The sequence below is a fragment of the Hyperolius riggenbachi genome, chromosome 10 (assembly GCF_040937935.1).
Source record: "Hyperolius riggenbachi isolate aHypRig1 chromosome 10, aHypRig1.pri, whole genome shotgun sequence".
In the NCBI taxonomy this organism is placed as follows: Eukaryota; Metazoa; Chordata; class Amphibia; order Anura; family Hyperoliidae; genus Hyperolius; species Hyperolius riggenbachi.
Genome location: NC_090655.1, coordinates 200,547,206 through 200,561,498, shown reverse-complemented (window position 1 = coordinate 200,561,498; position 14,293 = coordinate 200,547,206). Strand labels below are relative to the sequence as shown.

General features: G+C 42.5%; 1 protein-coding gene across 3 annotated transcripts in view; it reads left to right on the top strand.

The window, feature by feature from the left end:
- LOC137534226 (transmembrane protein 176B-like) overlaps window positions 1-14,293 on the top strand; it is a 171,334-nt gene that overhangs the window by 83,684 nt on the left and 73,357 nt on the right. For all 3 annotated transcript variants that reach the window (XM_068255631.1, XM_068255632.1, XM_068255630.1), the window contains exon 4: window positions 1,983-2,096. In XM_068255631.1, coding sequence (XP_068111732.1) covers window positions 1,983-2,096 — 114 coding nt within the window. The remainder of the gene's footprint in view (window positions 1-1,982; window positions 2,097-14,293) is intronic.

The following is a 14,293-nucleotide window of genomic DNA, read 5'->3' as shown; positions in this document are numbered from 1 at the left end:
AGTGAGGGTGAATGTGTATACCAGAAGGGCAGTCCCGCCACGTGCATACATAAATGGAGGTATCTACAAATACACATCTATATTTATATGGGGATGGTCTCACCAACTCCGCTGCAGCTTCTTCCATCACTCCTCTTCTCATACCAGCGCAAGCTAACCCGCTACCGTAGACCGACAGGCCGCCTCTACGCCTCCTTCCTGGCCACCGCAGCCAATCAGCGCCGCCACAGAAGCATTGGGAGCCGAGCGGCTGGTGTGCTAAAAGAGCCGTGATTCCTATCACTAGACTGAGTCTCAGTTTCCGGCTCTTTAGAAGTATCGGCTCTTCCTTGCGCTTGGCCGCTCGACTCCCTTTAATGAGCCGGCTCGTGTTTGGCTCTGAACGGCTCTCTTCCCCAGACATTTCAAGAAACCATCCGGAAGCCTCGGACAGGTCTGAAAAAAGGACCTGTCCGGGCAAAAGAGGACGCATGGTCACCCTACCCTAGTATAGCCTGCCGCCCACCCGCCCTTGATCTTGTGGTGTCCTAGGCCATGGCCCATGTGGCCTTGGCTTAAATCCGGCCCTGCTTATAGTCTGAAAAATACGGTACACTGAGCAAGGTGAGAAGGCTGTAGTGCTAGTGTGCTGGCCACAAATAATTAATCTCTGCAACCCAGAGGGGGTGGGCAGTGTCAGGTGATCAGCTCAGATTAGCTTGTCCTTTTTCCCAGCTTCTCTTTGGCTATGTTTTGTGGGTGATGATGGAATGGGGGAAGAGTTTGGATAGCTCACAGATTGCTGCTCAATCTATCCAAACTTCATCTGACATTCACACAGAAGTCTGTATTGAAATAAAACAGGTTAAACAAAAAAAAAAAAAACAAACAAACAAGAAAAACCATTAATAATGCTAAAAAGTTTTATGTATAATGCAAAAAAAAACTTTGTGCATTGCAAAGCATGACATGGGACTAGGAGGATAGTGTGCGTACAGGGAAGGGGAACTGGTTAAAGGGAACCTGAGATGGGCCATGTGGGTGTATTTATACTTACCTGGGGCTTCCACCAGCCCCATGAGGTACGTTTGGTCCCTCGCTATCCTCTGCAGCAGCTCCTTTCTCTTGTAAATCCCCCCGGTAATCCAGCAGGCCGCGCTCTTCTGCGCATGCACGGCTCAAAACTGTTAAGCCTGATACACACATCCAACTTTGATTGGCCATTCACTGACCAATTTTACCACTTTCATGTAGTATGAGAGCTTACCTACACAACCTGTTCATAAAATTCAAAATCTGTTGACCCTCATTCTACATGAAGGTGGTAAAATTGGCCAGTCATTGGCTAATAAAAATTGGATGTGTGTACCAGGCTTTAGTGTCGGGGTCCTGCAAGGGTCAATACTAGGTCCAATCCTTGTCAATTCATGTACTAATGATATAGTAGTTGGAGACAGAGTAATGTTGCCATCTTCGTAGATGGTACAAAATTATTAAGAATTATAAACACTAAGCATGATAGTGACATTTTACAAAAGGCTGTCAGTATGGCCCTATTAGATAGGGCTTGGACTGGGACTACGGAACCAGATAGCTCATGGTGAATCAGCTGGTTTTGGTGCATGGAAGAGATGCCAGATAGCCGTTTCATGCTATGCACTTCTACGGAGGCTGTAACGGCTGTATCTAGGATCCAGCCTTCGTTAAAGCGCATAGCGGGAAACGGCATCTGCGCAGTGCACCCACCCACCAAGATCGTACATTGAGCACTTGTATTGGTATGTTTGTGATGTACATTATTTCACCAGTTTATGATGTTCAAACTAACAAACGAACTCTATCGAAGCTGCTAATAGATTAAAGGGTCTTGTTGATGATCATGAGGAATTACTCTTTATTTAAAATGGGAAAGCAGCAAAATAGCATGCCCACTGTTAGCTGCTACAGTAATTGTTCCATTCATGTGAATAATAATGGTATATATTGTATTTATTTTGCTTTAGGCCTCCTTCATCACTTTGGGCTGCATATGTGTTACCCTTTCCACGATACTTGAAGTTGCTTCTCCAGAGCTGATCATTGCATATGCAAGGGTTCACTTTTGGGTGGGATTACCGGTAAGTATCATGTATGGCCAAATAAAGTAATATAAGCAAGAACAAGAAACCTACACATTTGACTTTCTATGCACTGCAATAACTAAACAGATTTTATGATGCGTCATCAAACTGGCAGTGGTGGCGCCAGGGGGGTGCTTTGGGGTGCTGAAGCACCCCCTAAAATTGTCCAAGCACCCCTAAAGCACCCCCCAGCGTGAACTGACTTTCTGCGTCTAATAGACGCCGTGCCAGTTCACCGGCAGCAGCAGCCCGCAGCTCCGGCAGCTGCAGAGCAGGGCTACGGTAAAATGGCGTCCGAAGCCCTGCTCTGGAGACTTCAAGTCTGCAGTGCAGGGCTTCGGGCACCATTTTCCTGTAGCCCTGCTCTCAGCGCAGGAGTTTCAGTTCAGGCTGGCTGGCTACAGAGGATCATGGGAGCTGAGCGCCGGACGGAGGCTGGGACAGGAGGTCTTCTACGGGTGAGTACATTTTTTTTTTTATTTCTTAGCAGGTGTATTTTCTGGGCAAATCTGCCACATGATTGAAGTGTTTTCTGGTCAAGTCTGCCACATGATTGAAGTGATTTCTGGTCAAATCTGCCACATGATTGTGTTTTCTGCAGTGTTGCTCAAATTCTATCCGAATGAAATCCGGATAGTAGCTATTCGGATTTCATCAGGTTAAACTAAAATCACCTGTGCGGGCTGGGCGGGGGGTTTAATCTTATCTATCATGACGTCTTCTTCGTCCGTCCCTCGGCGCCTCCCACAATGCACTCCAATCCGGCGTCACGTGACTAAAAACACTTCCTCCTTCCGGGTTGAAGGAGAAAGTGTATAGTCACGTGGCGTCGGATTGGACCGCATCGTGGGAGGCGCCGAGGGACAGACAAACAAGATGTCACGATAGGTAAGATTAAACCCCCCGCACAGGTGATTTTAGTTTAACATGATGAAATCCGAATAGCTAGTATCCGGATTTCATCCAGATTGGATTTGAGCAACACTGGTTTTCTGGTCAAATCTGCCACATGATTAAAGTGTTTTCTGGTCAAATCTGCCACATGATTGAACGTATGTTCTGGTCAAGTCTGCCACATGATTGTGTTTTCTGGTCAAATCTGCCGACATGATTGAACGTGTTTACTGGTCAAATCTGCCACATGATTGAAGTGTTTTCTAGTCAAATATGCCACATGATTGTGTTTTCTGGTCAAATTTGCCACATGATTGAACGTATTTTGTGGTCAAGTCTGCCACATGATTGTGTTTTCTGGTCAAATCTGCCGACATGATTGAACGTGTTTTGTGGTCAAGTCTGCCACATGATTGTGTTTTCTGGTCAAATCTGCCGACATGATTGAACGTGTTTACTGGTCAAATCTGCCACATGATTGAAGTGTTTTCTAGTCAAATATGCCACATGATTGTGTTTTCTGGTCAAATTTGCCACATGATTGAACGTATTTTGTGGTCAAGTCTGCCACATGATTGTGTTTTCTGGTCAAATCTGCCGACATGATTGAACGTGTTTTCTGGTCAAATCTGCCACATGATTGAAGTTTTTTCTGCTCACATCTGCCACATGATTGAACGTGTTTTCTTGTCAAACCTGCCATATGATTGAACGTGTTTTCTGGTCAAATCTGCAGACATTGAATGTGTTTTCTGGTCAAATCTGCCACATGATTGAACGTGTTTTCTGGGCAAATCTGCCGACAGGGTTGCACGTATTTTCTGGGCAAATCTGCTCACATTACGTGTATTTTCTTGAGAAAACTTGCACAATTATGTGAATTTTCTGGGAAAAGGGTAATCAAAACTTGAGACCACTGTCTTTGCGTTGCACTTTTAAATTACAGTTAGTTCCGCCCTCATCCGTCATGGCCACGCCCATTTTTTGCCGTCGGCTACCCCAGAAGTTGGTACAACACCTGCATAGCACCCCCCAAAAAAATCCTGGAGCCGCCACTGGAACTGAGCATTGATTAAACACAACATTTTTCATTTATCTATCTAAAGATTAACTTATTGAATGTTTTCAAACTCTGAGCTGCAAAAAGGGTGAGTCATCCTGAGGAACAATATAATGTTCTGCCAGGGGGAGCCTGCCTATCTTTACCACAGCACGAGTGCCTCAAAGTGAACCTGAGATGGTTCACTAGCCTGTATTTATACTTAGATGTGGCTTCCTTCAGCCCCATGAACACTGTAACACTGCAGTAGTACTGCACAGGGGACGAGAGCATGGCAGGGGCACACGTGTGGCCGAGCCAGGCATGTACAGAAGCCGACGACTGGTGGCGGCTGACTGGATTACGGGGAGCCGTAGCGCCAGTACAGAGGGGCCGAAGAGGGCGGCAAGAGAAGCCACAATGCTCATGAAGCTGGAGGGAGCCCCAGGCAAGTATAAATATGGGCCAGTGTACCACCTCTGGTACACTATAAAGGATACCTGACCTGAGAGGGATATGGAGGCTGCCATATTTATTTCCTTTTAAACAATAACAGTTGCCTGGCAGGCCTGCTGATCTTTCATGCATCAGTAGTGTCTGACTCGCACAAATGCAAGAATGCTTCAAATGCAGTCACACTTCAGTCAAACATTTGATCTGCATGCTTGTCCGAGGTCCATATCTAAAGGTGTTAGAGGCAAAAGATCAGAAGAAGAGCCGTGCAATTTTCATTGTTTAGAAGGAAATAAATATGGAAGCCTTTCAAGTCAGTTGGCCTTTAAAGCAGACCTGTAACTTTAAAGGATACTCTAAAGTCTGTATTAAAATATTGTGATTGGAAGTCTGTTGGAAACAAGACACAAAATGGGGCCTTATATTACAGAAGACATGTCAATCCATTTTATAGAAAAGGAAAAAATCTATTTTCCTTGGGAGTTTGGGGAGCCTAGGGGTGCAATCAGTCTTCCAAAGTGTCTCCTCTGAACTCCAACCAATGTCATTCCTCAGGAGGTAGCTTTCCAAAGCCAGAGGGGTCCCTGATTTCTGATCAGCTAAAATGTCCTTCCACAGCCAGGATTAGACCTTTTCTGTAAGGGTAAAGTTTATTTCTGTTTATTCCCTTTTATTTTTATAAGTAAGGGCCTGTGTTATTGTTAATTCTTGTTCTGTTACATAGTAACATACTTAGATGGGTTGAAAAAAGCCATCCGTCCATCAAGTTCAACCAGAAAAAAAACACCATTGTGAACCCACACATATTCCAATTTACTATTTTGGTGTACAGTATACTCTTTTCTGCCCTTTTCCACCTTTTGAAATATTGTATTTAATAAGTTAGACTTCTGTGTACTAAGTCAAGAATTTGTATTTCCTAGAGACCGTAGTGTATTGTGATACCGGTGCCTGTATTGTATGCTCAGTTATGTTTCATTGTTATCTGTGTGAGATTGCATCGTGTGGTCTGTTCTGTGCTCACGTTCTCTAGATCAGCCTTGTACTTCAAATCAGAGTATGTGACCGACTAGTATGTACCGCAGTGCATACGGTTTGGGGTCAGTGTATGAAATTGTTGTAACTGTCATTTGTGTATGAGGCCGTTGTAACTTCAGTAGTAAGGTTAGACATGTCACAGCAAACTGCCCACTTCCGGCAAAGTGACAGGTGCCCCGCCCCTTTTCCACACCTTTCCCCCACCCCCTTTTCACACCTTTTCCCCGCCCCTTACGGTATGTGTCCCCGCCCCCTAATGCCCTTAGTGATGCTGTGTCACGCCCCTTACTGCCCACAGTGAAACACCGCCCACTTCTGGTCTTGGACCCGCCCCCCAATGACTCACGCCCCCATACAGGCCGCCCCCACCCTTTGTTAGCCCAATGTCATTTATTTGACATGCATAAAAGGTTGGTTGTAAACCCAAAATACATTGAATATGGCTGACAGGCAAACCAAAAGCAGGCAAATGCCCTCTACCAAAGACATTTTGAGAAAGCATTATTATAATTTAAAACCGCCGGTTCTTATGGCGGTGTCGACAGCCTGCATAGAGTTGTTCGGAAGTATGGATTAAGCAGGAAAGATGTCAAAAACTGGCTTAACAGACAAGACACATATACTTTGTTTAAACCTATTAAGAAAAAATTTTAAACTAACAAAATTGTTGTCTCAGATATAGACGCACAATGGCAGGCGGACCTGGTGTCTATGATAGATTTTTCAAGTTACAATGACGGTGTGAAATATATTTTATCGGTCATAGATGTTTTATCTAAATATACATGGTGTATCGGTCTGTGCAATAAGTCTGGGAAAGCAGTTGCTAAGGCTTTTGAGCACATATTTCGCAGTAGTGATCGAATACCGAAAAAACTACAAACCGACCGCGGTCGAGAATTCATGAATAAACCGATGAAAAAGCTTTGTGCAGATCGTGAAATAAAGCATTTTTTTACTACAAACACGGTCAAGGCCGCCATTGTAGAACGTTTTAATTGCACTTTGAAAACCAAGCTGTGGTGCTATTTTAGACACCAAAATACATACCGTTACATCGATAATTTACAAAAGATCTTAACAAGTTATAATAACACATACCACTCCTCTATACGATGCAAACCTTCTTCTGTTACAAAAAACAATTCTTTGTTAATCTGGAAAAACCTGTACCAAGATTATACGTGTGTTAAAAAGATTAAGCCCGCGCTTGTAGTTGGCGACCACGTGAGAATTTCCTGTTATAAAAGTGTATTTACAAAAGGTTATGAGCAAACCTACACGGAAGAGATCTTCACAATACAATCTATCAACACCAGGGGTCTTAGGCCTCTTTATAAGTTGAGAGATCTAGCTGGGGACGCCATTGAGGGGTCATTCTATGATGATGAACTACAAAAAGTGCCGCTTCATAAAAACAGAATTTATCAGATAGAAAAAATTATAAGAAAGAAAAGTGTGAAGGGGAAAACTTTGTACCTAGTTAAGTGGCTCGGGTACCCTGAAAAATTAAACGAGTGGATTCAGGAAAACCAGCTGATCGATATATAAAATATGCAGACCGAATCCCTTTATATTACCTTACCGTGCAACGCCTCATCAAAAATTTACCCAGAGAATACCATTTCACACTATAAAACCAAATTGGCTAAATCTGTGGAACTTCGCGGCTCGTGGGAAGTAGCGCTCACCGAAATACAGTATCCGCATTCATGGTATACCTTTGAAGGACCCGAGGGTATTTTTCACGCCGGGAAATGTGGAGAACCGTTAAGAGATTATTATGTTAGAGCCGGGTATTATCACACTATTGACGATCTTATCAAAGGTGTTAATCATAGACTCGAAAAAGCAAAGTTACCTCAAGACCAGATTAAATTGACGTATGATGAGGCTGAAAGAACCGTTAGTCTGTATAATTCACCCACACACATTTTCATACCGGGTAAAAAATTGGGACATATATTAGGTTTACTTGTACCAACACCTGAACAACTGAAACAGCTAAAAGCAGGTTACCATCCTTACTACCCACCAGATCCGAGTCAAACACCACAAAACACCAAAAGATTCTACCCCGATATCAGAGCGGGGTTTTATACGCTGTTTGTGTACACGGATATAATAGAACATCAGCTTGTAGGGGATGCCTATGTTCAATTATTGAGAACCGTTGAAGTCGGTGGTAGAGGCGGTGGGATAAACACACAAAGATACAGCAGACCCGACTATATACCGCTCTGCAAACATCACTTTGATTCAGTAACCATTTCAATTCAAACCGATCAGGGGAAACCTGTTAGGTTTAAGTACGGAAAATCTATTGCGAAACTTCATTTCAGACAGTGGAGCACTGCTGCAAATTGAAATGTTGCAGAAACTGTACGGCGACCCAAATATCTACACCCGATATTACCTTGCTCAAGCGGGCTATGGGCTGGATGGTTTCCGCGGCGATGAATTCATGCACGGGTCGGGTCTAGCCGGTTTATTTAGGGGGCTATTCCGTAGAGTTGTTCCCCTGTTGTAAAGCCGCATGTGAAAACCGCAGCCAGAAATATCGCCAAAGACGCTGTTGTAACAGTGTCAACGGCTGTGTTGGATAGAATAAATCGGACAAAACAAGACCAGGGGGGCTCGGGCGCGGTACACATTCACAAAAAAACGCGTAAGAGAAAACGACGTCTTGACAAGATACTTCTACCCCCATTTTTGAATAAAACAAGCGCTCGCAAGAGACGTAGACGACAGAAAGCAACAGACCATTCCCCAGGAGACATCTTTTAATCGTACAACATGGCTTTTGTTCACAACTGCTCGAACGAGTATGCCAAATCTGAACTGGATATCTTTCAAATACCACCAACTCAAACAAGTATTGAAAAAATCCCTTTATGTAGAAATACACCCTATCGCCGCACTAGCTGACGGCACCCCCTTGGAGTTCTTTATATCAGGAAGCGGTGCCGGTGAATATTACTACGACTTAAATAACACGATGCTACACATCACCTGTCGGATACTTAAAGCGGATAACACACTCCTACAGGATGGCGCCCGTGTGGCTTTGGTTAATTACCCTATAGCCAGTCTTTTCAGTCAGCTAGATGTATCCCTCGGTGATAGATTAGTGTCTACAAGTGATAATCTGTATACCTACAGAGCCTATATAGAAACACTTCTAAACTATAACGCGCAGACTTTGGCAACGCAGTTTACATCCGGGTTATTCTATAAAGATACAGCTGGAAAATTTCACAATCGAGCGTTGGATGGTGACAATGCCGGTTTCATCAGTGCAGTTTACAGCGCATTCCAGAAGCGTCGAGCTAGTTGGGCCAATTTACGTCGATATTTTTAATCAGCCAAAGCTGATCCTGAACGGGTTAGACCTGAAGATTAAACTCACCAGAAATAAAGAGATTTTTTTGCCTTATGAGCGCTGAAGCTGATGCGTTTAAAGTGCAGATACAAAATGCATCGTTATATATTAAAAGGGTTCAAGTCTCACCAGCTGTGAGGATCGGGCACAGTCAGGCGCTGTTAACCGCTAACGCAAAGTACGCCATTTACCGGGCGTGTCTCAAAGTATACAGTATACCGGCCGGGACACGAATTTCCAACTTTGAAAATCTTTTTCTTGGCAATATTCCAAAAATCGTGATACTTGCACTGGTAGGAAATGAAGAATTTTCCGGAAGTTACCAGAGGAATCCGTTGTGCTTCAGTCCTTACAATGTAAATTATGCCTGCCTGTATTTAGACGGGCAGCAGATACCTGCAAAACCCTTCCAACCTAATTTTGATGCAGAAGCCGCCATCCGCGAATACATGGCATTGGTGCACATTACAGGCAAGCAGAAGGCGGATAACGCGCTCTCTTTTGACAAGTCTGAGTTCATGAACGGGTACACCCTGTTTGCGTTTGATACAACTCCGGATCAAGAAGTTGGGTCGGGACACTTTTCACTAGTGAAAACCGGTAATCTGAGAGCTGAGCTGCGTTTTGCCAACCCCACTCCAACAACCTTGAATATGATTGTGTACTCTTTAAATGATAACGTTGTTGAAATGAATCATAAAAGAGAGGTGCTATTTGATTATTAACAACAATAATGAATAATTTTGAAATTGAAAGCATCTTTAAAGCTGATTGGTGCGCTAGACGTATCTTTAGAGATGTCCTACCTTGTGATTTCTTACCGACATATAAAGTTGTTCAGAGGCCAGCGGCATACATCGTGAATACAGATCGTTCATCGCAGCGTGGTCAGCACTGGGTTCTAATAATGTTATTGGATGAAGACGCGGCTCTTTTTTTTTGACAGTTATGGAATGTCACCAGATAATATCATCTTTCCTAAGGATTTCATACAGTTCTTAAACAGGAATTCTGACTGTATCACCTATAACAATAAACAGCTGCAGTCTACAGATAGCGCTGTGTGCGGGCATTACTGCATATATATGCTCCATCACCTAGCCAGAGGATATAAGCTGAAAGATTTATTGAAAAGATTTGACAAACATTTTAAAACTAATGACGCTTTTGTACAAACATTTGTGGGTCGTAAATTAAAAAGTAAAATGAACTGTTGTTACTACAATCAATCATGTGTTTGTTATGTTGACAACGTACAATAAATGTGTTTAAATGAACAGAATGCTATTTTGATAATGTACAATAAACTTGGTGAATAAAAATGTAATTTCATCACATCTGAGGGTCTGTCTTTTGTTCTGTCATCAGCATCCCTCTACACATTGCAAAATGCAAGACCAGGATTTTTAGATAACAACTCTTATCTACTCTGAGCTTATAGGTCCGTTCACACGCCGGACTTTAGGCAACGACGGGTCCGTCGTTGCCTCCCGCTGGGTGGGCGTGCCAGCGACAGTCCGGCGTGTGTACGCTCTGTCGGCAGACTGATACGGCTGTTTCTGAGCGATCCGCCCGGCGGATCGCTCAGAAACAGCCGTATCAGTCTGACGACAGAGCGAACACACGCCGGACTGTCGCTGGCACGCCCACCCAGCGGGAGGCAACGACGGACCCGTCGTTGCCTAAAGTCCGGCGTGTGTACGGACCTTTAGGTTGGGAGTTGTTTTAAGTTATCAGAACACACACAGGGTGTCGCTGTGAAATAAAAAAACACAATCCACAGCAAAATAGGCTGTCTACATACAGGTTGTGCAATATCCCACACGCAGCAAAAAGAAAGCACATGGTTTGTATTACACTCAGCAAAATATCACATGGGCAAAAAAAAAGTGCACAATCTTTAAATTATATGTGATTACTAATAGAGAATAGCTCTTATTTCTTCAAAATTATATACAATATATGAAGCTAAAATGTTCTGTGGGTATATTTAATATTTTAAATAAAAGTTGGGGGTATGGGGGTTCCAGACCTGAGTTTTAAATGATCTGAAAACTAGTCGCTGAAATTATTAATAGAGATATATAATGTGTATATACAGGTTGTGTAATATCACGCATACAGCAAAAAGAAAGCACATGGCTTGTATTACACTCAGCAAAATATCACATGGGCAAAAAAAGTGCACAATCTTTAAATTATATGTGATTACTAATAGAGAATAGCCTTTATTTCTTCAAAATTATATACAAAATATGAAGCTAAAATGTTCTGTGGGTATATTTAATATTTTAAATAAAAGTTGGGGGGTATGGGGGTACCAGACCCGCGTTTTAAATGATCTGAAATACAATGTCTAGATGCAGATTGTGCAATACCACACAATCAGCAAAAAGAAAGCACATGGCTTGTGTAACACTCAGCAAAAAAGTCAACACTTTTTTTCTTTTCTATTTTTTATTGGTTGTCAATCCTAGATAAGATTAAGGTGCTGCCCCCAAGAACTAGAATAAATTAGGCTGCCCAAGAAGTGTATAGCTACAGCTTGAAGCAAACGCTCAAAGCCGTCACATCCTTGATTACCAAAAGGCTGTTCCATTGACAACGTTTATCGCCGGTTACCAAGACGCTTGCTTTAGAACTTTTTACAGCTAAGGAAAAAGGTTAGTTTATTTTCTTTCCCAACACCGATAAATATATACATATCTATTGATTTCAACTATGTTTGCAACATAATTATATTTGTGTATATGTTTTATAATTTATGTTTTTATGTAGTTGGTAAAATGTGTGTACAAAACTATTATAGACCTATATATGATTTGAAGTTAATTTCTTTTTATAAGTGTAGTTACGATAATTCGCTTTTTTATGGTATTTATGTTTTTTTATGAACATAGTAGCGGTAAATAGCCTGTTTTTTGTTTGTTTTGTTTTTTGTTTATGTAGTTGGTAAATATGTGTAAACAAAATAATTATAGGCCTGTATATGCTTTGTAGTTAGTTTTTCTATGGCTGTAGTTACCAGTATTAGTCATTTGTGGCTATAATTTGTTAGACAATTACAGCGGCCATTTTTATATTTACAGATGTCGCAATACGTTCCTAACAGCTCATTGTATAATCCTCTCTGCGAACTCACAGACTCACAGATAAGTAAGTTTACATTTAATGCTATTTTTTGATAGTCCAGTATTGTTTATAATTTCAAATAGAGGCCTACAATGATCAAAAACGTTTGTGTTTTTTCTACTATAGTGGATGTGGAAGAGACTGTGTTTGCTTATCTTCATGATGAATCTGCCAATCAAGTTCCGGAGAGAGAAATAAACAGTAAGGACACGTAATTTTTTTTTTTTTTTCATTATCTCTAAATTTGTTTAAATATATGTATGTCTTGCTGTAAATAAACCTATGGCTTGGCACACATTGCTTTTTCAAAATAGCTAAGTTTGCTTAAATATATATGCTCTGCCGTAAATAGCTTTTTAATAATTTATTAATTAATTATTTTTGTTTTCATTTTAGTTCCAGAGCCTTTTAACGTTGTAACAAATACTGAATCAACTGTAATAGCCGCTTGCACAACTAGAGAGCCAGCCCGCATGGCTGTGAGGTATCTTGATCCTGTCCGTATTGACTTAACAAACACACAGGATGCGGACGGGCCGGTGACACAAACCGAGAAACGTAAGTATAATTTTATGAAGGCTGTAATATTTAATGTAAAATATAGTTACAAATAGCTAAATTTGTTTAAATATATATGTCCAGTTGTAAATAGCTTTTTAAAACTTTATTATTTTTTGTTTTCATTTTAGTTCCTGAAATAATTTTTTTTGTTTTCATTTTAGTTCCAGAGCTTTTTTTAACGTTGTAGCAGCTAATAGTGCCACAGCGGCAATACCCGCTTGCACAACAACTAGAGGGCCAGCCAGCATGCTTGTGGGGAATCTTGATCCTGTCCGTATTGACTTAACAGGCACACAAACTAAGAAACGTAAGTATCATTATATGCAGGCTGTAATATTTAATGTAAAATATAGGTTGGAATAAATGTGTTCTCTATACAAATTTACATTGTGATAATTTTCATGTGCAGAAGGAAGAAGTAAAAGGACAAATTCATGTGCAGAAGGAATAAGTAGGAGGACAAATTCACGTGCTGAAGGAAGCGGAATGCCAGTGACAGGCCCGTCACTGCCCCTAACGCACGTGAGTGTATGTTTTATCCTAACTAAAATATGTAATGTGGTGAATGTCTTTTATACGATCTGAAAGCTTTAATGCATTGTGCGGAGTTGGAAAATTGGCTGTATAATTAAAGAGGAACTGTAACGACAAAACGGCCCCTGGGGGGTACTCACCTCGGGTGGGGGAAGCCTCAGGATCCTAATGAGGCTTCCCACGCCGTCCTGCGTCCCTCGGGGGTCTCGCTGTAGCCCTCCGTACAGCGGTGATGCAATATTTACCTTCCTGGCTCCTGCGCAGGCGCTCTGATGGCTGTCGGCGCCGAAGTAGGCGGAAATACCCAATCGCCGTCGGGTCTGCTCTACTGCGCAGGCGCAAGTTTCCGGCGCCTGCGCAGTAGAGCGGACCCGACGGAGATCGGGTATTTCCGTCTATTTCCGTGCCGAAAGTCGCCACAGCGCCCCCGCTGGAGCCAGCAAAGGTAAATATTGAACTGACAGTCGGCACAGTCACCGGCTGTTCGGAGGGCTGCGGCGAGACCCCCGTGGGACAGAGGACGGCGTGGGAAGCCTCATTAGGATCCCGAGGCTTCCCCCACCCGAGGTGAGTACCCCCCAGGGGATGTTTTTCATGTTACAGAGTCTCTTTAAGTCTTGTATTTTGTTTATTTTTACTTGTAGCAAAAAAAATGAAAGAGAATCTCAAAAGGATTAATGAGCAGCTGACTACCCTCAGACAGATACTACCATCAATGCTCGATCAGCGCACAACATCAACTGGCAAGAGAGGAACAACTACTCAACAAAGGCATGCTGGATCGATAAGGACAACAGCGCTATCGCCTATTTGTGAAAACACGACGACACCACAGCGGTTCAGTTATGGGGGTGAACCTACAAACACAAAGTTAAACACTTCTTTTTACGCTGTTCTGGATACACCTACAGCCTCTGTTGAGACAGACAATGTAAAGAGACGAATCTTTGATGCTACACCTGACTCCAAATGCCAACGATCGGAAGGTGATGCCTCAGAAATGGCAACAACCGCGCCAACCCCTACAACAGATGCATTCAGCCCAACATACACGCCTGCGCTTATAACACCAGGCCTGTGGGAAAGACCTTCCCCAACTGTTACAGAAAATACACACACACCGGAACAACCCCAGCAACTTATAACCTACGCTCTGTGGGG